This window comes from Dichomitus squalens (genome assembly GCF_000275845.1).
Source record: "Dichomitus squalens LYAD-421 SS1 unplaced genomic scaffold DICSQscaffold_44, whole genome shotgun sequence".
NCBI classification, from domain to species: Eukaryota; Fungi; Basidiomycota; class Agaricomycetes; order Polyporales; family Polyporaceae; genus Dichomitus; species Dichomitus squalens.
Genome location: NW_006766926.1, coordinates 143,460 through 167,366, shown reverse-complemented (window position 1 = coordinate 167,366; position 23,907 = coordinate 143,460). Strand labels below are relative to the sequence as shown.

The following is a 23,907-nucleotide window of genomic DNA, read 5'->3' as shown; positions in this document are numbered from 1 at the left end:
ATGCGGTTATACTCCACATTTATCCGGGCTGTCAGGAACGCAACCCGCTTATTAGTAGCCCGCGTTGATCAGCGTTGATCCCAGTAAGTAAGTGTGCGCTTGAATGCCTTCCAGAGTCCAGGCTCTTCCTTCTTCTCCGTCGTGCTCCTCCTCCGGTACAAATTTTCCATGCATCGTGCTACCAGCGTCCCTTCAGTCCCCAGAAGACGTCCCAATGACACAGGGGCAAGAGCGCCAGGCAGGAAGGAAGGCCGCAGGAGGGCTCATCCGCACCACAGATCAGTGCATGTCTATAAACGGCGTTAAACCGTATGGTGCTGAATTCACGTTGCCATGGCGGATAGACGCACCTGCTCGCCCGCCACCCTCATCACGCGTACGGTTCACCAGCTTCCCCCTGGCCCCCATGAGTCTGGCGGTCGGCTGCCAGCATGTCCATGCCTCAGCCCAACCAGTGGCGGGGTGCCTGGCCATCGCTTGGCATCGTCCTTAGGCTTCAGCTCATCGCCAGTTTCGTTCTGCTTCACTTGATCTCGAGCGCCCGCGCGGACGTCAACATCACCCTCGCCGATACCGCGAGCCAGATCACTTACAGCCCGCCGGCGTGTGGCTTGACGCTATCTTCGGCTGGCACCGGAAATTGCAACAGCTCGTGGTATGTTGCGTTGCGGACCATTGCATGTTCCACAGCGGACCCTGAGCCCCCGTTGATTATAGGCGCATCGTGACTTCCAATGTGTCTTCTAGCGGGACGCTCACGATAACATCTGGGCCGAACAATGCTAGTGGAGGATTGGTGCCCCAGCTCTTTCTTTCCGTCCGAGGTACGTCTTCCTATAGCAGTGACATCACGTCCGAAGAAGTGCGCGGGGTCAATGGGCGTGGCTGTGACAAGACTTGTCGTGTGCTGGGTCTCTGCGACGATGTCTATATGACAGCAGCACCGCCGGAAGAAGATGTTCCTGCATCTGGCGCGAGGGAATATGTTCAGTGCTGATCCATCTTCCATGTAGCACTCGGTCTGTCAATCAAGACGTCCAACGACTCCACGGCGATTGTCAATATATCAGTCTCCACTAGTACACCCGTCGTGTCTGTCACTTCCCAGATCAACTCGTCAATACAGCCCATCGAGATCATCGGTTTGGTAGAGGACCGTCTGACGACGCTCGCATTGACCTTTGAGCCGTCGCCGAACCAGACCACTGTCCTGAGTATCGACTCCATCGTGGTGACCGTCTCCGATCAAAAGTGCGTAGTCGTTTACTACAGGCTGCTGACCCGTACCCATGAATCACTCTCCAGTACTGCACCCTTCGTCTCTCCTTCAATACCCGCATCTACCTCGCTGCCCACTGTCACTCCATCAATTGTTATACCCTCGCCCTCTTCGTCCTCTCACCATGGACAGAGCTCCGGTGACGTCGCTGCGGAGGCCCTCGGCGCCATTCTTGGCGCAATCCTCGTTGCAACAGGAGCCGTTTTCGTCCTCCTATCCTACCGGAAGCGGAAGCGCAGACGTCTCGCACGACCAGACTCTTCGCATCCTCAGGATCCCCCAGAGCCGTAGCCGATGGTGAACCGTCTTCGTTCTCATATTTCGAGTTTGCTTTGTTTTGCTTCGGTGTTCATTGTCGCTCTCTTGTTTCACCTGTGGAACAATGTGTTATCTCTGGGTCTCGGTGCGCACGTAGCAGTATATACCATGTACTATCACCACCACTATCATTGGATGCTTAGACTTGCTTACTGTACCTCCGCATAATCTCGGGGAGAAGTGAACAAATAATGTGTATATTAGTTCGTCCCTATCCTTCATTTAGTTATGGACAGTGTCCGTGATGGATCAAGCCTTACATGCGTTGTGAGGTGCGTCTTCCATTCCTCTCTCATATCGACCATCAGAAATGATGTCGAGGAGTTGGTAGATCAATCGCTACATCCGGTATGTTCAGTATCCGCATGTCCCGATTGACGATGACGTATAGCACTCCCTACTTTCCAGCTTTGCGTTGTGCAGAAGACGACCTATGGTGCAGTTCACTTAAACGCCTCCACTTTTGTACGCGATTAAGCGCGCGCTTATGTGTCACGTGACTTGGCAGTATGCTCGAATCGGTTGTCGTTACTTACCAGGCTGCACAGATGGAAGTGCAAGCCCAAGGAACCTCCATAGAGCCGTTATCCCACGACACGATAGTGTCTGAACCCTCCCATGCATGGTCCAAGTTCAAGGATGCCGATCCGTACAGGCGATGGTATGGTATTATATAAGCATAAAATTACTCTTTGGGGATATAGACGCCCCGATCACGTGCCGTGGCAGAACTGGTACGGCCATTTTTGCCAGTTCTCACCCTATCGAGAATCCCCTTTGGGGATCGCTTCCTCTGTTCAATTCCTTGCAATTCACACAAAATTGACCGAAATCATGAATATCTGGAGGACTTATGACACGGCGCCTAACGGCGTACAAAAGTGGAGGCGTTTAAGTGAACTGCACCATAGAACGAGACGTTTGCCTTATTTCACTCACAAATTGAATGTGGATAATGGGACCAGGGGCTATCAACATCACGTCAGCACCTAATGGTAAGTCGTCGAACTTTCGCCAGGTCACCGACAAACTGACAAGTCGTGTTCGGTCGCTCTGCCCTATGATGGTACGACTTCGGTCGCAACTGCTCTGCATCGTATCTAAGTTTGGCTGCATCTGTCATAACCCATTTGCTTGACGGATGTACCTCCAACTCATTATTGGAGGGATACATGATCCCTGGCACGCCATACAACGGCGCACATCGATCACGAAGCCATTGTTCTAGTGATTGGTCCTGACTTGTCACAGGCGGTTCTATTCATGGCGAAGCTATGAACAAGACGTATAGAGCTCATTTGTCAACTGTGAGGTGGTCTCTCTTATCCCCTACGTGCTGATCTTCAAAGCTGACTTCTCCGTATAGCGCGTCAACGTCATTTGTTTGCATAGCCCCATGGACAAAGGGTCATGTCTTCTACGGACTTCGCTGTTTATGTGGGTCGGTATCTGGTTGATGTGTACTCCCATCTTCTGCTTCTCGGCGCCTGGAAACCATGATCTCTTGTGTTCTGAGGCTGGACCTTGGGGACGCAGCGATGCCTCGCTTGTCAAGCTATGTCCTTCTGACTCTGATACTGTGTATGGCCTCTGTAGTAAGGGGCGCGTGCGCACCGAAGTTAGACGGCGCATTTACCACGCAGAGGTCACGGCGTAATTGATTCTCTGAGTTCCATCGCGCAATAGCCAGACTAACGGTCTTGTCCACGTCAATAGCTTCTTGTACGCCTGCTGTCTACGACCCACCTCGTTGCTGTGCCACGACTTCTTTTGTACGTACCAGAGTGTACATGGATAAGCGAGCTGACCGTACTGCCTCAGGCTTGATACATCCCCTGATCGACAAGAGTTGCTCTCGACTGATGAGCTTCTGATAGGTACGGCTCCTTTTATGTGCTCTCTACTAACGTCTATCGCCGGGGATTTGCTTGCGCTATCTAACCCCTCGATGAGCCGCTTTTGTGGTAGTGCAGAATGTCCCGGAGTATAATATATAGCCCCCACGATGGGAGGAACAACCAACGCTGACCTTCTGGCGAATCTTTTAATTCAGGTCGTAATTCGAACACGCTTCTCACTTCACATCGTAACCATCTGCCCTTTGGCTGGCTGTTAGGAGCGTTTTTAGGCCGATGGCCGTCTCCGACAGTACGTGCTTTGATAAATCCCATCATATGGAGCATTATTTGACCGACATAGCCCTTTGAATTTGCATGCACGACAGTGATGTGGTGCAACCCTTCAGATAGTTCTGTCTGTGCTCATTATATATGAGCATTGCGGAGCTGCTTTCCTCCTCGCTCTCTACCTCCCGGGACAACTGCACATTCTACGCTTCCTAGAAATGGCCTCTGCAGGCGACCAGGTTGCTCTGATCAATGAATTCAACGGCGTGTACGTCTCAGATTGTCTGCTCACACCCGATTCATATCTGAGTGGGATTCCCAGCATTGTGGCGAGCCACTGCATGAATGCTGCCGCAGGTGAGCTCGCATTTTCCACCGGACTTGTCATTCTGCCCATTCACGCACTTCGACGAAGTCCTCTATCTCTACAATTGGATTATAACTATAGATCAAGAAGTGGAGTATTTCTGGAAAGAGAAGGTGACCGGCGCAGCCATTCTGTTCTACCTGAACAGGTATATCAGTCTGGCGTCCTTCGTAATCAGCTTAGTCGATTGGATGCCCATGACGGACAAGGTACGGAATTTGCCCCTCCCCCCTTTGTCGCGGAGTTAGTTGATTTAGTACATGCCCGGTAGAGGTCAGTTCCGGACCCACTGATACAGGTTGCACGGCCATAATTGATGAATCCATTCTTGGCCCCAGCTGCACCGCATACTCGATATACTCGTTCGCGGTCGAGCTAGTTCCTTACGTTCCGTGGGCAGGTATGTGTCCGAGAACTTGAGGTTATCGCATATCAGAGTTGACATTCACGCGACTAGCTTTCGCAGGGTTGCGCTGCTTCGCATTGACGCATGGGAACTGGTTCTTGGCCACTCTAGTCTTCGTGCTCTCTTTGGTTCCCCTAGGTGTCAACTTGGTGAACACTACTAATGGATCTCAGCATTGCCAATCATTTAAATCACTTGTGCAGGTATATATTGTCTATGGTATCACAGGCGAAAATATACCGCTGCTCGGGTGTTCTTCCGTCGATCTGACACCCGTCGGACTCTCAGACAGGTGTGTGCTGACGACCGTCTTATGTGATACGGCTCTAATACACAAGCGTATAGGCGTACGTGAACATGGTCCCTGTATATTCTCTTTGGCTGACATGCGCAACATCACTAGTCGTCTTGGTGTCGCGTCCCTCCCTGATCATGGCGGACTGCATCCTCATACTTGCGACTTGGCTAGCGCTGGCAAGGCGAGCTACATTCCGTCCACCGTATCGTCAGAAGACCTTCACTTCTGTAATGCTCTGGGATGGTGGGTTTACTGTCGCATCCCTCCATAACGCATTATCTGAGACTACGCCAGGTGCTCTCTACTTCGTGTGCGCGCACGTCAACTCAGGGTTTCGGAACAGATTTTGACATCCATGATCTCAGAGTACTTCTCGCCCTGAACGCACTGCATCTTGGTCTCACATTGACCTCAGTGAGCAGCGAGGCTCGGAACATAACTATTCTGATGCGCACCATGACCTGTCTTATCACAGATTGATGTCACCGATCTTCAGGACACAAGCCTTGTTGGCTTCTTCACCGATCCGTTCGTCTAGCTCAATTTCTTGCTCGATTCTCTGGATGTCGTGTTGACATTCCATTAGCTTGACGTCGATCCTGGTCCAGCACTTTCTGCTCCGTCTTCAGGGGGCCAACAAGACAGCAAACGGTTCGGAAACCGGGGCCCAAGGAGACGAGACTAGTTCCATCGTCTTTGATAGGGTGATCGGGTCCATAGGAGGGTCCCTCCACCCGGGCGACCATGGCTATGCAGACCACTTTACGGACGAGATATCGGCGGGAGACAGCGTTATGGACATGGTCTCTTGATCCGCGAATTCGCCAACCCTACCGCGTTAGAGCTATGTGTATAGTTCGGACAATGTCATAGATGATATTCCAAACGGCGAAGCTGTCTTGTTCGTGGGATCTTCAAGGAGCAACCAACACTGAGACATCATCAGCTCTTATCTTCAAAGAATTTTCGCAAGTCGCCCGAGATCTTCATCCTGGTGAATGCGCCACAGTTTATATTCAGTTGCACCTTCCAGATGAACAATCCGCGACACACGTCCCGTGATCGGGAGAGCGCAGCCTGTAACAATTGAGTTCTAGCGGATCAATCGATACATGTATGCAGATTGGTTTACAGGACTAGCTCAAAATTTACATGGAGAGGACACTATCGATGATGATTCGCGCTTACCTGTCTATATGGCTCTGAAACCTTTGTTGAAGTACTTACCTATGTATGTACTAGCCATGCTATCTACTCACCGACGCGCATACATTCCAAGACGATCTGTGTCCTATTACCACCTCCCACACCCCGACCCAGTAGGTAAGTATCCTGGACTTCAACCCTCGCGCGGGCCCTCAGTCATGAGTTGCTGAAGCTGGCGGATCGTAGACTGCGGCGCGTCGGGATGGATGAACGCGTGTAGGTTGCGCTCCGCCTTGTCGGCGACGCGGCCCGCTAGCGCGCACATCTTCTCCTCGAACGCCGCGACGGCCTTATCGACGGCCTCCAGGTCCGCAAGCTTACCCGCCTTCGCGAGCTCCGCGAGCACAAGGCCAAGCTCGAGCCCGTCGAGCAGCGCGAGGTTCGCGCCCGCCCCGGCGAACGGGCTCATGAGGTGTGCGGCGTCTCCGATGAGTGTCACCCCGCGGACGTGCGGCCAGCTGTGGCCGACAGGGAGGATGTAGAGCGTGCGGGGGTAGATGGCGCTCTCGTCGGCGTAGTCGATCAGGTTGAGCATCCACTGCGGCCAACCGTCGAAGTACCTCTTGAGCACGGCCTTGGCTTCGGCGGGGTCCGAGGGCACGGACCAGTCTGCGGACTCGCGGAGGTAGACGTACGTGCGGATGCGGCCATCGCCGTTCACTTGCGAGCCGAGCATACACGAATCCTGCAGAGCCATCATCATGCCTTTGCCGATGTTCGCGACGGTCTCTTGCAGCTCGGGGAGCTTAGTTGTCTCGGGCGCGAGGGAGATCTCGACGCCGTTGACGCCGGTGTAGATGGGGGTAGCGGGAGACAGAAGGGGGCGGACGCGGGAGTTCGCGCCGTCGGCTCCAACGAGGAAGTCGGAGACCGTGGTGAAGCCGTTCGCGAAGGTGAGCTCGTGCTGGCCGTTGCCGAGAGGGCGCACGGAGGTGAGGGGGTGGTCCCACTTGATGAGGTGAGGGGGGATTGCATCGAGGAGGATCTTGCGGAGGACGGTGCGGTCGATTTCGGGGCGGATGTCCTCGGGACCCTGGGGCGGGGTCAAATCCTGATCGCCCTCGGGACCGCTGGGACCACCCTCGCCGTGGCTGTGATGGAGCTTACCTGCGCCGTCGTAGATTCTCATCTCCTCGCCTTCGGGGCGAGAGTTCTTGTCGAACTCCTCTTGTAGCCCGTTCTCGCGGAGAGCGCATTGGCCGCTCTCCCAACCGAGGTCGAGACTGCCGCCGAGGTGGGCGCGAGCGTTGAAGCCGACGTCCCGTTCGTAAAGGGTGGCGTGGACGCCGCGGCGATGGAGAGTGAGGAGAAGCGCAAGACCGCCGAGGCCGCCGCCAAGGATAGCGATGCACGGGTGAGTGGAGGATTCAGAAGGCATGGTAGGGAATGGCAAGTACTGAGTATTGTGGGAGGGAATGAGTTTGTTGGATCCAACGCCAAACGGCGAGGCGCTTACTAGACGAGAGCTGGGTGGCTGCTGGCCACCGACCTCGAACAACGCCCTACTTATGCTGCCGCCTTTGCCACCGTTCTCGCAAGGTGTCGAGCAGGACCGGCTATGTACACGTCAATAACAAATACGTCAGATGTGGCTTGCACAGCGATCCACCGCGAGGGCGTGCCCAAGCGAGATGCTGTGACTCAGTACCGTCTATCCGCAGCCCATGCTTGCGTAATGTCAAAGAGAGGTTTGTCAGCTGCAGCAAGAGTAGAGATGGCCAAGTGTGTGAGGATAGCGTTGGTCGCAAGAGAGGACGACAGCCGGCGCAAGGACGCGTGCTCCGGCAGAGATACTCTAAGGGAGTCATGGGATCTCATAAGCGCCATAACATCGACTCGCGGCTGAGGCTCCGACGCGCGGTCGCGCCTTGCCGAGTCTCATGCACTGCACGCGTACGCCTGAGCGTGGAATTCAATGACGAGGTGCTGTACAGAGAGTGGCAGCTGTAGGTTCAAGCTGAGGTCCATGCGTGTGAGTATCAGGATTGGTGAGCGCACAAGTACTCAAGATGTACAGCTTTCAATTTCGTGACCAGCATGAACATTCTTTCCTGTCTCAGCTAGGCATGAGTTCCAAGCTAGGTCTGCTGCTTCAGCCTCTTACTCCCTGAGACGACGTGCGAGTCCCTTCCTTGCAGTATCGCCTCATCATCTCTTCGACAGCCACCGTTTTCATGAGACACATCAGCCGTGCTCCGATCTGACGAGTCTTGTACTACCTCAAACAAGTCTCAGAGAGTCAAGAGGGCAGCGGCGCCCCCATAGACTCCGCGACACCACGAAAGGTTACGTTCGCTTGGGGTCCGTAAAGCGCCGTCGTATGAGGTGGACTATGCAGCGTGCCGGTGGCACCATGTCTCATACTTTGCTACATCATGATAGATAATTTGTGCGCATCTACAACATACTCAACGATACCCCCATTCTGCTCGCCTCAGATTTGGCATCTTCGCCGTTGAGCTGGCCCTCTTCGTAGACCTCCTCGACAGATTCTCCTAAGAAACTCTCAGGCGCCAGCGACAAGCCTAGGGAACCAATCACCTGGTCAAAGACGATAGAGCTTGAACGAGACCCGTTCTGCGAGGAAGTGATATCAAGGGCTTCGCGCTCGGCCGATTGGAGGTGCAGTAGGAATCGCTGCACCAGGATCGCCGTCATCCTATTTTCATGATGATTGGCATACATAGACTCAGCAGAATGGAGCGAGAGACACTCACGGTTCCGTGAAGCTGCTGATATCGCTCGCGTTTTGTAACGCTACCACTCCTAACTAAGACTTGACCCAGCCTCGTCCTGAACACTCTCAATGGGTGGGAGGACACTGACCGAGGCTAGGGAGAATCCGAGGTGCAAGGCGTTCAGAAGGACAAGCACACTGTGATTGGTTTACGTTAAGTCACCAGAGCCCGAGTCTATCATCGTGCAACACACATGAAGTAGATAGTCCCTTCTCAATTTGGTGAGATATCCCGTGTGCAAGAGAGCATGGGGACGGATTGTACTCACCATCCCGCAGCAGCACGCCCGCGAACGTCAAGGTACGGGAGCTTGATCTGAGCGAACCCCGTCTGGACAGAGCGTACTAAGTCACGATGGCTAGGGTATTGTCAGCTATGATGATCGCAACACGGGATACGATGATACCTGATGCAGAATTATTCTTAAGGGCCTCGATTTCATCCAATCACGGCTACATACATCTGTAGACTCGCTAAGTATCGGATCACACATCAAAGGAAAGATGGTGGAGACCTTTGCGCAACATTCTGTGGGGTGGAGTCGTCCTCCACGCATCCAGCAAAAGGGATAATTTCACCGGTAGCACTGTAGTGGAAAGGAACCTGCCCAAAGAGATGTGAGATTACTGCATAGTACCGAGCAGATGATCGACATATCACTCATCAGATTGACGAAAACAGGCACAAGAGACAAGGCAAAGACAGATAGTGATACACTCCAGGTGCGGCCGGTTAACGCAAATGTTCTAAAGCCTGTGAACACTGTAGGACCCACTCAGAAATCTTCAGGCAGACAGATTCAGGGAATACTTTCCTGCCCAGATGATATATGGAACAAGCGGGTAGATCAAATAGAAGCGTGCTAACTCTACGCAGCTATATGACACTATGGGTCAGCGGCGGCATGGCGGCTTACAATTCAGAGGCTTACCTCTGAAAAGCCTACTTAGCTAGGTTTGTTCATCACTAGCAACTAGTCCGTGGCTTTCCCCGTCCGACACGCTCGCATAGCTCGCAAATTGTACTACGTACCAACAGAGAGACACATATCGGTTGAGAAAGAATAGCACGGTCGCCCCCGTAGGCTTTCCCTTCCAGAAATACTGCGCCTCGTCGGCGATGGTGATCAAATACTCATATATAAACACCACTGCGGCACCATGACGAAGTTGTCAGCGATTCTGGAAAAAATCGAGTAGATACATACCTGCTGCAGCGTTCGAGCAATAGTTTGCAGTGAAACTAGAAGGAGATTCTGAGCTTGAATGCGCATTGCAGGGTATGATAAGACGTACATGCTGTAGTACTCTGTCGAGAGTTCAGACTCGGAATCTGCGCTCGAGGAGTCCATGACGATGTGGATACCTGGGAATGCAGGCAACGGACGACAGGTGCGCGACCAGCAGATCCTCCTTGGTATATCACGGACGGATAGGCTCAAAGTTCTCTAACCAGGTAGCGAAGACGTTTGAAGGTTCAAAGCGATTGACAGCTGCTGTAGATAGACCGGCGAAGCACTGGCACTATTGCGCCACAGTGCGAATATCAGGTGTTGCGTCAGGTTGGAGCGAAGGGTGGCCTTCCACTGGTCTCCAGGGTGACATGCTACACGGCTTGGTATGTTAGGAGACCTACTGGTTTTTCGTTATCCATCCCGTCATCTGCTGCGGTATGTCACTACGGACTCCGAGCGATCTTCGAGATGTCGGATGCTGATGATGCTCGCAAAAGATGTCTTCCTCTTTCTTTAATAGTGCGGGCGTGGGAAGGAGTCAACAACATAGCAGATAAACCGTGCCACACGGACCTTGACTGAAGCGCGTCGCATGACAGGTACATGAGGAGAAGGATCTTCAATAGCTTCGCGTTGGTCGTAATACAACGGCAACAGGGCACGACTGATTCCCTCAGTAGGCAGCGTCAGCCCAGTGTAGACATGAGGTCTCAAGTGTTCCCTCAGAGATACCGTGAATGCGTGCTTGAGTCATAGTTATCATGGCTGTGATCGTCATGAGTAAATGCAACAACGCTGCCAACCACTCGTGGACCAGGCGCTTGCGGTGGCTACCCGGCAACCTCCGATGCTCCACAAGGAATGCTGAGCGCCTTCCGATTGGCTCTCTACCACCATTGGTCACATACATTGCTTTCTTCAATCTTCTGGCGACAAGCCCCCGGACAATGCATACCATACTGCCTCATGTTTCCCGCATTGGGATCATGGTCATTATTTGATGGACATGCGCTTGCCGAATCCCTCCTATACACTCGGACTTGCGAAGTCTGAGCATGCAGGGTCGGAATGCTTATTCGTTCCGAGTCGCCACTCTTCAATCGCATATCTGTCGGCCCCCAGAAGTGTTTCACGTCGATTGTCAGAATCAGCATCATGCTCTCATGCCATCGCGAATGACCTGCAGTTGATTTCGACAGTTTCCCACCAACCAGCCGAGCCGATGCCCCTGCAGTATGGGCAGGCTGCCTACCGGGCTGTACACTAGCGAAGCTGCGGTCATGCTTTTTCTAATGGTGCAGCACTAACTATCAAGAAGGTCTTGGCTACGTCTGGCTCGACGGGAACGACAGATCTGTCGTTCCCGTCGCAATCTGAATTCTCGGAACGCGACCGTTCGATGAGAGAGGGCGGAGTACATCCATGTGCTTTTAGGTGGGGATCTACGGCATAGTGCGAGGATTTCGGAGAGGTCATATGCTTACTATATACGTACAGAACATGAGAACTGTGCCTGAGACTTTTTCTATCGGCACGCAAGTCTAAGCTGGATATGCATGTGGCGGCTCGAAGCAGCCTCTGCTCACGCACCAAGCTCGTATGCATTGAAAGGGTATGCTGAATTGTGGATTACGACTACTACGTTGGGTGAGTACAGTATAGTATAGTACGTCAATGTTATCAAGGCGTCGGAGGTCGTGGAATACGTTCTCGCATGGAAATCACAAGCAGAACAGCCCGGCGCCACAAAGGGAGGGACGTTACCTCCGGGTTTCTTCGACTCGTAGAACTTCTGAGATGCCCTCAGATGCGTTGCCTAACCCTGGCTTGACGTTTCGCAATTCGTACTCGGACGCGAGCGTCGAGCCTTGTGATGCCTCTGCATCGCCGAACTGTATAGACGTAAACCTAACATTGTTGCCTGGTGTGGTCTCTGAGTCGTACATCAGCGACCTGCGATTTGCCGACTGAAGATGGAGAAGGAACCGATGAAGCAGTATGGAGGTCAAACTGGAAATCCTCGTGAGTCAATAATTCGAATCTAGATCTGTTCCCATCACACTCACGCCTGAATAAACACCACAAAGTCGCTGGAATTCATGCCATACATGATATCCACCTAAACGAGGCATTAGCCGATCCAGATTGTAATGCTTGAAGTAAGAACGCTTACGGAGGTGTAGGTGAATATCAGAAAGAGCAGATTCAGGATCAGCAGTCCGCTGCCCCGAAACAAGGTTAGGACTGAATGCTGGCGGGGACAAGATGACGTACATGAAGTAGATCGTTCCTGAGCTCGACCGTTCAGTACGACAACATTGATTGAGAATGCAGGACTCACCATCCCGTAGAAGAACAGCTGCGAGTGTGCCTTTATAGACATCACGGAGCTCGACTCGTTTGTGAAGTGTTGCCCAAGTCGCAACAATGAGCATCATGTCGGCTGTTATCAAGCAGGTGCGGGTGATGGCTACCTCTGCGATACGACAACAATGTTGCGAGGCGTTGAGTTATTCTCGAATTGTATCTGACACTTGACGCACCGCTGGTACGCCGTGAGACACCGCGTGATATCGAGCACGTTGTAGATGACTTACTGTTTCCCCAAGTTGGTCGGGGTTCGGTCGATAGGCACGCAACCGAGAGGCGAAATAGTCACAGCAGTTATACCAAAATGAAAGGTGATCTGTTACAGCGATCAGCATTGCATATATATACCAGTATCATAGGGTTTGCTATGAGCTCACCAGGTTGACGGGAACAGGAACGATCGACAATATGATTACCATCCATGTAAGAATCCAGTTTTTCCCCGTCAACGCGAACATTCTCATCCCAGAAAACGCTGAAAGAAGAGGGCTGTGAGCTTATCATAGGACAGGACCGAAAATTGCTGACAGACCTGAAATAACGACATAAGGCATGAGACTCAAGATGTACCCGACGACCTCCCCCCTTACACAACTTCAAGCGCGTCCGCCATCAGGGTTCAGCAGCTAGATTCAATAAATGCCGGACTCACAGCTATAATGGATGTCATTAGCGACCATGATACAGTGACTCGTTACGACGAACCTCTATTGAAGCACCAGGTACGGCGATGCCAACGATACCTCCGATATAAGTCACCAGGAAGAGGTACTTGTTGAAGTAGTACACGATGGAGGCTCCAGTCCACCCCGTCTTCCAGACGTAATCCACCTCATTCGCCAGAGTGATGAGGCATTCATAGATTGCCATCGCTACAGTAGAGTAGGTTACGTCTGAGTCCCAAGCCAGAAAGCGGGGGAGACGTACTAGCCACCGCCGGGAGAAAATATCTGGAAGCAGCTCTGAATGCATATCAGCCTCCGACTCTATGCAAAACAGGGAGGGAAAAACACACAAAGTATTCAAGTCCGCCAACGTCGGGGGTGGCAAGGACGCCATTGAGCGAGGGTCCGCATGAGGGGCTGGGAGGGATCGGATAGCATGGCATGACGGTTATAACCTCTTGCGCGCAACGTGTTCCCGGGCGGTAGTCTGTCGGATGCAGAATGGGCAGAGAAGGGTGTTCGCTGTCAAACAGGGTTCTTCGAAGCGTGAGACTGGCTGCGCAAGGCGGACGGATTTAGCATATGTCGACCAAGGCTAGATGCCGTGAAGGCAAATGTCAACTTACGGAAGGCGGCAGTCATGGGCGTGAGAGAGGCCGAAGAATAGAGACTTGGCATGCACATGCATCCGAGTGCATGTGGATTCCTTGTTCTTCTGGCACACTCCTCCTTACGGTCTTTGTGCTAAGTGGCGGAAGTCAACCAACACGGAGAGCGACAAGCAGTACCAAAAACCTGTTGGGACTCTCATGTACAGGGGAAGTGAAATAGTAGCCCCGCTTGAACAGTTCAGTATCCTCATGTTGGAACGTGTGAGCCTGAAGAAACTAGCTTTTCAGACGCGGTGCAGAGGTGGTGGCGTCAAAGATACCGAACGAACCGCCAAGTGGAGCCACCACAATGGAAACGTGAAACAGTATAGGAACATCAAACGATAGCCGAGCTGACGTTGACGTACTAAGATCGCAGACTGATGACGAGATTTTGACCATGTTAGGTACATACGCGCACCTCACATGTTTTCATCGGCCTACACACGGTCACGCCGACTCAACGGAAGCCGTTTGGAGTGAGATTGCCAGCACAGAGGTTGACACCTGAAATTATGCACCCCACAGTCTAGGGCAGGCTGAGCTAGGCCAAATTTGATTCATCGCATTTGTCGGATGACGAGACTCGGAATGACCATGGCTACCACGAAGCAGCCTGCGCAGAGAAGTCAGTACCACCGCCTCAATAGCCACATATGACAGTCTCACCTGATGTGCCTGCGTCTGTCTCAGGCCCAACAATGATATTCAGTCAAGACACCACCATTCAAAGGACAAATGCACAGCAAAATCTAGCTGAATTCTGCGATGTTCGGAGCATGATAAATGAGCGCCTAGTGAAGTCCTAGGGCCGGGACGTGCAGCAGCTGTGGCAAGCGGTCGTGCGGCAATAAAAAAGAGAAGAAGACAATTGGACACTCCTAGAGTCACCTCTTAAAGCCAGGAGACGATCTGCAGTTTCAAGGAAGCTTGTCCACCAGATTAGGGCGGAGATGCGGATCGACATGTTGATAGACGGGGATGCTAAGACTGACATGCATAGCGACTCAAGAATCAGCACTGCGTTCTGACAGTGGGCGTATCACAAAGTTCACAGCAACCATAGGACAGTCGCAGATCCTTAGCTGAATTATAGTGAACTTGGTATGGTTTAGCCATTCATATGAAGGGAAATCAGTGGCGGGTATTCATAATCTTACGCAAGCTGGTGTGCGTCATAGCCCCTCGAGTCTTTGAGGAATTTTCGGAGCTTGCTCACCCGGTACGTAGACTCCCGCCACCTCCAGATCTCGGGCATAACTGATGTTATGGTATAGGTATAAGCTGGGTATACGTTTCAGCAGACATGCGAGACGTGGAAGTGATGAGACGATGGCCACCAAGGGATGTATTCGCCTCTGAGCGGAGGTCGAACCGGATAGTCAGTTGGCACCGGAGTTGGACCAACGGTAGACATCCGTATGTGGGGACGCAAGCAAATCCCAGTAGACCTGAACAGACATACCATATGTCAGCATTACGCCCGCACCTCCTTTTTCTGCATCTTTGCGGGACGATGAGGATAAGAAGATAATTGGATGGTAAGTCACAGGCAGCGAGCTGGGTGGGACCGAAATGAGGGTCGGCCAGAGCACAGCCATCGCACGAGAGCCACGCGGATGCCACCGAGTCATGCCTGCGTTGCCGTCAAGCTGCGAAGTGACCACTGTGACGTTCGCGCAGGGTTGTTTTAACTCGGTAATACCACCGAAAAAGTTATGATTTAAACAAAGTAAACCTGTTGATTTCCACCGAACCGGATGAATTCTACCCTACGACTGGGTTGCACCAGGGGTGTGGACTTAAGACGAACATGAAAAGATCCAGCAGGTTCAAAACCAATGAATTACGGCTGAATATCAAACCTAAATCATTGGTCACTGGTGTGATCGATTCCTCGCTTTCTTGACATATCGGGCATTTTCTCAGTTGACTTAAATTTATTATACTTTGTAGATACGGTACAACAGATATAGTACAGGGGCAGCGAACGCGAGCTACGTGAAGGTGAAGGTAGCGCTATGAACATGGTGTGAATATATGCGCATACATGAAGGACAAGACTGTTGTTCCACCTACCAACAACATAGTGTCTTGGTGTCACCTAACCGGCAGGCACGTCAACTCTGGTAGGCATAGCGAGAAAGGCTCGAAAATGACCACAGGGCCAAAAGCTCACCATATCCTCTGACTGACCCCACAGTGAAGTTACACTACTCACCTTGGAGAACTCGTTGATGCCGCACATGCAAGCCCAGCAAGCTGAGCTCCGGGCTCAGTCAGGGCTCATACTGTAAGGAATAGAAAGAGAAGCCAATATATCGCCCTTGTATCCCAGTAGCAAAAGTCGACGGAAACCTCGGGCAGGCGGTGGTGGCGGATGAGCAGAAAAAACGTCGAGGCACAAGCGCTGTTGCGGGGCCAGGCTGACGCCATATTTGGCGCCGGTACTCATACCCACACAGTACTGTATGAACGCCCTTTACAATTAATGCAGTTTTGCGGGTGGTAAATATGACACCTTATTTCGGTATGACTCGGCATTACCTCGCAAAACTGATGAAAACACAAATTCACCCGCGCGCGTGGTGATTTCAGGTCCCCGCGAACTTCACAGCGCATCTCGTCGGTATGCGTTACAATCCATTGCACTGTACGGCTCCTACCAACTTTCCGCCTTTGCCTCGCTTCTCGACACCGCCGTTGACGCCGAGGACCGCCGCGTCTGCCATCTTTACTTGACGGACCGTCGTCACGTCTGGATGGAGTATCTCCCCGGTCAAGATCACGAGCAGTGACTCAAGGAGTGCATCATAGAGGGCTTTCATGTCAACGATCCCTCTCAGGAACACTCTACCGACGTCATTCTACGCATCCTGAAAGCTGCTACACTCCAGACGCTCGCCCTACTCCTCTTTGACCGGTATGACCAGCCGCCGCTTACCGACGCCATCCGCCTTCCAAACCTTGAAGAGCTCGCCGTGCACAGTTCGAGCTTGTACTCCCATCTCACTCAGCCGCAGCTCCCAGAATGCTTATCTCTGCGGCGCCTCCACGTGATCCAGGACTTCACCTGGCCCACACCGTCGACTGAGGCAGTCTCGCGCCTCTCTCCGCTCCTCACACATCTCAGATTGTCTCGGATCAGAGTCTCGAGAAAAAACACACTCAGAGACATCGTACAGGGTCTTGAGCGGATGCTTCAGCAGGATGACCTCGCATCTACCGGATTCCCGCCCACTCTCAAGCGGGTACTGGTGCAGATGCAGCACCCATTTCTGTACTACTCTACGACGGTTGCGAACGAGGTGTGCTCTCTCTTCCACCCTCGGCTGTCACGTTTACTCACCGCCTAAATTGTAATAGCTGTTGGTGTTGTCATTCGGACAGCAGTTGAACAACATTATGATGCGCGACGTTCGCCGAAGGATCGTGGTCCTCAAGCCTGCCACATTGGAACCTATCGAGCCGTCGACAACACATAACGAGTCTAACGTAGTATTCTACATGGGCATCAGGGCAGCGTGGGAGCGGCGCGGGGCGGACTTGGAAGCGGCAGTGTGGGATATCGACCCGTCTTCCATCCTACATAGGTGCATGGGAATGATGCGCGCGCTCTACCTGATATTGCGATTAGCCTTCCTAATCGTCCATGTCATTGCAGATCCTGACATCAGACTGTATTTCTAAAGGCGAATCATGTGTCCCCCGTAGCCCAATAAACATCATGCAAGCTGCACAGCGCAAGAGGCTCTGTGCATTAGGGCAGCCCCCGGTAGCATATTCGCCCAGGCGTCGCACGGTCTCCCAGTCGGTGGTGATACGATCTCTGGTTAAAAAGCAGGTACCGCCGAGCTCGCTGGTGACTACTAGTGATCCCCTCCAAGACAATAGACCGAGATCTATGTAGCTCAAGCTCGATCACCGCTGTTGCCATCGCGGAGGCAGGCACGGTGTTAGAAGTTAGGCTCCCGGGGCTTTCGGTTGTACTCAACCTGACAGCGATGACCTTGGGGACCTTGAACAGTATTGTACATTTACTGCAGTATTCACCAAATCTGAATTGACATAGCTAGACAGCAGTCTGACTAGCCCGACATCTCATGAGCTGAGTACGTGACAGGTCGTGTACATTCAAGAGGGGCATACTCGATGGTAGGAGTGTACAGGTCGTATGTCGTGGGGGAGACGTAGTGCTACGAGACTCGAAATACAAGCATGCAGAACGCGACTGGTAAGAAGGGTGCATGTGTATTGAGGACATGAATGGACGGCGAAAGGAAGGCGGTGTGAAGCAATTCGTACAGCTGGGTACCATCAAACCCCGAAGGAAACATAACGGTCCGCCAAAGGAAGCAGGTGAAGCTGAGTGGTCGAAAGTCGAAGTTGTAAGTCGAAGTCAGATGTCAATATGCTGATGGTCTATCATGCGTATAGGAGCATGTGAATCAATGTGGTGTCGCAGCGAGCCAAGGATAGGATGCGCTTGAGAAGCTAGTAATGAACAGTCAGCTGTCATTGTAGCTAAAAATTGATTGCAAGATGCGTACGGGTCAGGACATCATGGTGTAGTCGAATGTCTTAGGCCACAATGCAGCCAGAGTGGACGCCAGTGGTACCGATCACCCCAAAGGGTTGATCGTAGTCGATGAATGTCTCGTCGCCGTCGGCGGGTGAGAGCGAGGAGCTCTCGGTGATGATGGGAGTAGCGATGGTGAAGAAAGCGTCCATGGCTGCTGATAATAGTAAGCCGTGCAACGATGAGGATGTCGGGCTGACTGACCTATGATGAGGGAGCTGCTCTCCGTTATATAGGCATGGACTGCTCCTCACGGAGGCAAGAACGCAGACGGACGTTATAACTGCGAACAATAGTAGGAGACCGGATGTAGTGCTCATCAGACACAGAGTCGCATGACGGTAATAACGGGAGCTTAGCTGAGCAAACGGCCAGTATGCTTGGCTTCCTATGCATAGTTTGTGTGACGTTTCAATGAATGACAGTACTGACCGAGTGCCATTGCTAGCTATTGAGGACGTAGGAATGCGAAGCCGGCCGCGGCATTGACCTAGAACTCGCATAGACCTGATCATCACATCTGACCTGTACCTACGTACTCTTTGTTGAAGAAAGTGAGTTTACCCACATGCTGAGGTGTCCAGACACTACGCTATTGTCTAGCAGCAAAATCGCCCACCATGTATGTCAAGAGACGTCCATTTCCAGCGCACCCAAGATAGATATACTCCTATAACTGGATCCCGGCACAGAATCCTGAAAGCATCTTTGACAGTTCGTCCCCTGCGCATACAAAGTGGGATCGGGACTTTGAGCTTAGTGTGACTTGAGTCGAGGATGTCGCGGAAGACAAAAGCGAAAGAAGCGCTCAGGCATGGCGAAGTGCTTTTGCTTCTGAATAGGAGGCTTGATTACCCTCGACTGCGAAAGAGCGGGCGACGAGCGAGTAACTCGGGCACGTTTGGCTCGAGAAAAGGAGATCTCGTTGCGAACGCGTACCGGCGTACAGTACAGTGAGCGCGACGCTTATATACCAAAACCCTATCAACGGCGGGAAAAACTTCACGTCATCGCTCACCGAAGCGCCCACAAGCCAGCATGCGATTCTGACAGACCCAAGCAGCTATCAGTGAATCCACTTACCAGTGTTATATCACGGTAGTGTCTTCGGAAAGCTTTGGTACGATGACAGGGACTCGCAGGAATTCGCAGTCTGCTTAAGTATGGCCCGGGGACACCTCCCCAAACCCCGAAGGTGACGCGCGAAAGTTTGTTCAACGTTAGGATTACTGGGGTTAGTACGCTGGTGAGACAGAAGATTACCATACACCGAATCACGAATGAAGTCTCTGCTAGCAACGCTCGTCCCACACATGACAAAATACATTACACTTCATCCTTTTGCTCCTCTGTATCGAGAGCGTCCGGGACTACCGCCTCACCGATTGACCCAATGACACGATCAAAATATAGCGTCGATGCTTGCTGCGTCACGACAATCGTTGACAGATCCATTGTCTGATATCTGGCCGCCTGAAGGTCCAACATGAAGCGCCAGACGAGGATGGCGTTCATCCTGTCAGCACCATTCCGAGCCCACGGGCGTAATACTCAGTAATGATTCAGACACACTATTGGGGGAACAACGTACGGTTCTGTAACCTGAATAATATCACTGACATTCCCGTTCCCCACGTTGATGAGCACCTGGTACACAGGGATTCAGTGCAATACTTGATGATGATGAAACGCCACACTCACCGAACTTGTCGAGAATGCCAGGTGCATGACGTTCATTGTCAGTAGCACCCTGTGCAGCATGTTCTGTGAGCCGGTAAGTTAAATGTGGTCGATATCGAGAACAGCATTTACAGGAAGTACACCATGCCGTCTCGCAAGAGTAAGACCGACAACGTCATGCGGCTCTGATGCCCAGCCGCACGCGCCAGCTTGGTCGTCTTGTACGTGGCCAACCATGTGACAACGATGACGATGAGGTCAGCGACGATGAGCGAGCTACGGCTTATGACAGTGACTGCAATAGTCACGGTATTAGCATGAAGCCCATGGTAGTGGGTTGGTTGTCGTACACCTGTGAGTGATTGGTCAGTTGCCGTCATATTGGTCTAGCAAGAACGCGCACTGACTTCGTAGAGAGGGCTGGTGACTCGGCATTAGCTTGCTCGCAACCCCATACAGGATCAATTGCAATGGACGACCAGTGAAAATCAGCCTACAGATTCCAATGAATAAGAGCGCGACACCACGAAAGCGCGTATGATTTCGGACTCACGAAATTGATCGCAACAGGGCCCACGGACAATAACAAGACTGTGAGACCGAGGATCCAGTTTCTGTCGGTCAATGCGAACACTCGTAGTGCTGAGAACGCTGAACTGGTATAAGCCTGGAATACACGAGGCGAAACCAAAGGACGCGGCCTCACCTCCCCAGGGAACGTAGCATAAGATCTCCACTGCTCGTGTTCCATTGGCCCATTGAGCACAGCTGTTAAGCATATTTGTAAATAACAGGCCACGACGACTAGCGAAGTGTATACCTCTACAGGCTTGGTCAGCGACAAGAGCCGGTAATGTTGACTAGCAACTTACGTGCAGAGTGAATGGCCATAGGTCCCGTAAGAGAGATAGGTTATATAACAGCACGACATAGCGATTTGTGAAGAAAAGGACAGATGCTCCCGTAATGTCCTTCCTCCAGAATAGCTCGACTTCAGCGCCTACTGTTATAAGATATTCGTATAGAATTAGGGCTAGAACGTGCAGACACCAGTCAGTGAGAGGTACTAGGACCTAGGGCTGGACCAACCGAAGGTGGCATAACCAGTATAATTTGAAGCCGCACTTCGGCCACGCCATCGTCAGCCAAAATCAATACTCAAGATCGACATGTGAGTGCTCACAATGAGTCGTGTTCCAGAATGGTCGCCGCAATGTCCGAGTCCGCCATCCTGCCAGCCCCCAGTATTGTGTGGGGCGAGAGGGGATGGGCCCGGAGGAAACGAATCGTGGTGATCCTGTCCCGACTACATGAGCGGGCCACAGACGCTGAACGTCAACCCTAGGCCTGCTGCCATGGAATCAGGTGAACACGTTTTCCAATAAGGTGCTTGGTGAGGGCGCTGCATTTCATAATGTAGCTATTAGCACTGACGTGTCAAAACAGCCATGGGAACATTGAGGCGATGCGGCGATCTTTGTACATGCGCGCTCCGAGGCGGGACAGAACGCATGAAGTACCATCCAAGCGATCCTAGACTCCTAGTACAAGCAACGCACATAACGGATCCAAGTTCGAAGGTGGTGCTGAACCTCAGCCCTCCATGGTGCACCTAGCTATGAAGAGCAAAGTTCGAGGCTGAGCGCAGTGCGCAGTGCGACAAGTCTATTGGTGCCGTTCCGGATGCCTAGCTAGAAGACCCAACGGGAGACAGCACCCATCACTTGGAGCTTGATAGAGGCTGGGAGGACAGCATTACGGTACTTGCGGTATCTGCTCCGCCTGTTTCCGGATCCAGATCTACCTTGAGAATAACCGTTTGATCCCGTCAAGTCCCAGATGTGCAGTCCATTACGGAAGATGAGTACTCAGAAAGGCAGTCTAACAAAAAGCAAACACCCAAAAAGTGGTTGCATCCACAGAGGTAAGTATCTGTCGTGGAAAACCGGAACAGGAATTCCCACGGGTGTAGGCGCGCGAGCAGAGTTGCGCTCATCGTGTCGGTCGTCCGCCAGCACCTCACCTTCATCGTCCATGGCCTCTAGGATTGCCGTCTCTTCCCTCCGGGCGTCAGGTACACACCATCTTTACAATTTCAACGTGTCTTCGTCTTACATTAGATGGTGCAGCCTCCCGAGTCAGGCCTCAGGCCGTCTCCGCTGTCCCCCGGGTCCTCGCCGCGTGAGTTACGACTGTCACTTTTCCATCCGAGGTTTGTCTCATAGGAGATCTCATATGGCTATTGCCTGGATGCGTATGTAGTCGGGGTATGGCCAGCTCGTCCAAACCCCCACCGGAAGAGCGCGCCGCGGAAATCATCAACACCCTTCCTTCATCCCCCAACCTCATCACGAAAACCGGCTCCGTCGTCCTTGGCACGGGTCTCCTTGCTACCGCCATCTCCCAGGAGCTATACGTCGTGAACGAGGAGACCGTTATTGCTGCTGGTTTCTTTATCCTCATCTCGTTCATCTACAAGGTATGTCTTACATCACGTCACGTCCCGCTTCACCCTCCCCGTACTACAAGGCTGCTCCATGCGGACGCGCTCCTAGAAACGGATTGCCGTTTATGTCGTAACAGGCGTCGCGTAATAGAGGGAACAGGACCGAACATGGGGATCGTGGAATGCTGGTTCGGTTTGTGCAGCCGCCCTTTTCGGACCAATTGAGATCTCCGCATCTTCTCCCATATACTGGTAACGATTGATCAGTTGGCAACACTTGCTGATACCTATTCCTCGACAGGCGGTGAAGGAGCCCTACAAGGATTGGGCTGAGGGCCACATCAAGCGTGTCCGTGACATCCTCTACGCGTCACGCGCTGAGCACACCCAGGTGGTCAAGGACCGTATCCAGTCTGTTGAGCAGATGAAGGATGTTGTCTCCGTCACCGAGGGTCTCTTTGCGCTCTCCAAGGTAAATCTTCTCTCCTCGTCAACCCTCCCATCCTACATGCCGCCCCCGTTGTTCCTGTCCGTTCTTCCATATCTCTTTCCATACTCTTCACCTAATCCTTCTGATCCTCCACGCTACCCATGACACCTAAATCGCGCGTTGATGTATGCTGAAATGGCATCTTACCCCCGGACAGGAGACCGCGCAGCTCGAGTCTGAGGCGTTCGTCCAGCGCCAGAAGGTCGCGCTCGCCGCGGAGGTTAAGGCTGTTCTCGATTCGTGGGTCCGCTTTGAGCAGCAGGCCAAGGAGAGCGAGCAAGCCGAGCTCGTCAAATCTGTCGTCGACTCCGTCCTCAAGAGCCTTAGCAACGAGAAGACGCAAAAGGACATCCTCGCCTCCGCTGTCGTTGAGATCGAGCGTACGTGTCTCATTTCGTTGGGGTTTTCCATCTCTCTCCTTGAATGCCTAACTGCTACAATGCTCCGTTTTGGTCTGACATCTTATGATTTGGCCTCAATGCTGATGAATTATTTCTATCTGCACAGAGCTCGTCAAGAACAAGGCTATTTAGATTATCGCCATTGTTCGGAATGTCATGTAGAGCGGTACATCGGCCCAATGAACCACTTATGCTTACGGTTCCGTCATGGGCCGGTAGCGAATGATAAATATTCTGGTCAAGACGCAGCTACTCTTCATGAGACTACACAAGATCCTCGATGCGAACGCCGGTGTTGACCCGCATGATGGCACGAACGCAATCTGTTGGTTAGGACGATTGAGACCACTCGCCCTCTGCATCAATAGAGGCGCTGTCCTTGTTACAAGCTTGCCCGACCTTGAGAAGGTCCACTGAGTTCTTGGCGAGATTGCAAGTTGGCCAGCTCCGGTTGCCCCAGCTCCGGAAGATGTCCAAAAAGTGTATGATCATGAAGCGTGGGTTAAGGGGTTGTGGCCTGTCAACGACTCAACCACGATGCAGGGACGTCCCGATTCCGCTCGACCGGCTCCAGACGGGATCTTCGAGTAGGCTGCCGCTTCCTGAAGAGCTACAGCGCAGGGGAGACGCTGTGGCGCACTGGGGCCGCATAGC

The 23,907-nt window shown here is 52.4% G+C and overlaps 9 protein-coding genes across 9 annotated transcripts; 4 read left to right on the top strand and 5 right to left on the bottom strand.

Annotated features, from left to right (window-relative positions):
- Positions 1–159: 159 nt before the first annotated feature.
- Positions 160–1,842, top strand: DICSQDRAFT_91323 (uncharacterized protein). The gene is made up of 4 exons (XM_007369131.1): positions 160–655; positions 718–824; positions 1,014–1,251; positions 1,306–1,842. The coding sequence occupies exons 1-4, from the start codon at positions 432–434 to the stop codon at positions 1,568–1,570; spliced, it is 834 nt and encodes a 277-aa protein (XP_007369193.1). The 5' UTR covers positions 160–431; the 3' UTR covers positions 1,571–1,842.
- Positions 1,843–4,140: 2,298 nt separating this feature from the next.
- DICSQDRAFT_29310 (uncharacterized protein) lies at positions 4,141–4,654 on the top strand (the record flags this gene model as incomplete). Its single annotated transcript, XM_007369130.1, has 2 exons — positions 4,141–4,333; positions 4,527–4,654. Coding segments are annotated over 2 exons (321 nt in total), but the record flags the coding sequence as incomplete, so codon positions are not given.
- Positions 4,655–5,948: 1,294 nt separating this feature from the next.
- On the bottom strand, positions 5,949–7,378 carry DICSQDRAFT_110818 (monooxygenase; the record flags this gene model as incomplete). The annotated part of the gene is made up of 1 exon (XM_007369129.1): positions 5,949–7,378. The coding sequence occupies one exon, from the start codon at positions 7,376–7,378 to the stop codon at positions 6,134–6,136; it is 1,245 nt and encodes a 414-aa protein (XP_007369191.1). The 3' UTR covers positions 5,949–6,133.
- Positions 7,379–9,688: 2,310 nt separating this feature from the next.
- Positions 9,689–9,880, bottom strand: DICSQDRAFT_67792 (uncharacterized protein; the record flags this gene model as incomplete). Its single annotated transcript, XM_007369128.1, has 1 exon — positions 9,689–9,880. A coding segment is annotated over one exon (192 nt), but the record flags the coding sequence as incomplete, so codon positions are not given.
- Positions 9,881–11,732: 1,852 nt separating this feature from the next.
- DICSQDRAFT_173314 (uncharacterized protein) lies at positions 11,733–12,410 on the bottom strand (the record flags this gene model as incomplete). The annotated part of the gene is made up of 5 exons (XM_007369127.1): positions 11,733–11,982; positions 12,039–12,091; positions 12,146–12,194; positions 12,247–12,262; positions 12,314–12,410. The coding sequence occupies 5 exons, from the start codon at positions 12,408–12,410 to the stop codon at positions 11,733–11,735; spliced, it is 465 nt and encodes a 154-aa protein (XP_007369189.1).
- Positions 12,411–12,938: 528 nt separating this feature from the next.
- On the bottom strand, positions 12,939–13,401 carry DICSQDRAFT_173313 (uncharacterized protein; the record flags this gene model as incomplete). Its single annotated transcript, XM_007369126.1, has 4 exons — positions 12,939–12,968; positions 13,048–13,214; positions 13,270–13,304; positions 13,358–13,401. 4 exons carry the CDS (start codon positions 13,399–13,401, stop codon positions 12,939–12,941), a joined length of 276 nt encoding a protein of 91 aa, XP_007369188.1.
- Positions 13,402–14,254: 853 nt separating this feature from the next.
- Positions 14,255–17,347, top strand: DICSQDRAFT_173312 (uncharacterized protein; the record flags this gene model as incomplete). The annotated part of the gene is made up of 3 exons (XM_007369125.1): positions 14,255–14,285; positions 16,475–16,965; positions 17,024–17,347. The coding sequence occupies 3 exons, from the start codon at positions 14,255–14,257 to the stop codon at positions 17,345–17,347; spliced, it is 846 nt and encodes a 281-aa protein (XP_007369187.1).
- A 2,215-nt stretch (positions 17,348–19,562) lies between these two features.
- On the bottom strand, positions 19,563–21,146 carry DICSQDRAFT_149370 (uncharacterized protein; the record flags this gene model as incomplete). The annotated part of the gene is made up of 12 exons (XM_007369124.1): positions 19,563–19,752; positions 19,828–19,883; positions 19,938–19,986; positions 20,049–20,211; positions 20,267–20,268; positions 20,324–20,409; positions 20,470–20,567; positions 20,623–20,684; positions 20,737–20,738; positions 20,789–20,949; positions 21,006–21,040; positions 21,100–21,146. 12 exons carry the CDS (start codon positions 21,144–21,146, stop codon positions 19,563–19,565), a joined length of 951 nt encoding a protein of 316 aa, XP_007369186.1.
- Positions 21,147–21,950: 804 nt separating this feature from the next.
- On the top strand, positions 21,951–23,385 carry DICSQDRAFT_129112 (ATP synthase; the record flags this gene model as incomplete). The annotated part of the gene is made up of 6 exons (XM_007369123.1): positions 21,951–21,990; positions 22,037–22,097; positions 22,179–22,395; positions 22,664–22,834; positions 23,010–23,232; positions 23,360–23,385. 6 exons carry the CDS (start codon positions 21,951–21,953, stop codon positions 23,383–23,385), a joined length of 738 nt encoding a protein of 245 aa, XP_007369185.1.
- Between the last annotated feature and the right edge of the window lie 522 nt (positions 23,386–23,907).

Bases quoted from the DNA above. Each gene is read 5' to 3' on its own strand.
- DICSQDRAFT_91323 (XM_007369131.1), top strand. From the start codon at position 432: ATGTCCATGCCTCAGCCCAACCAGTGGCGGGGTGCCTGGCCATCGCTT. The intron at 825-1,013 runs GTACGTCTTCCT...TCTTCCATGTAG, and splicing joins GCTCTTTCTTTCCGTCCGAG to CACTCGGTCTGTCAATCAAG. The intron at 1,252-1,305 runs GTGCGTAGTCGT...ATCACTCTCCAG, and splicing joins GTGACCGTCTCCGATCAAAA to TACTGCACCCTTCGTCTCTC.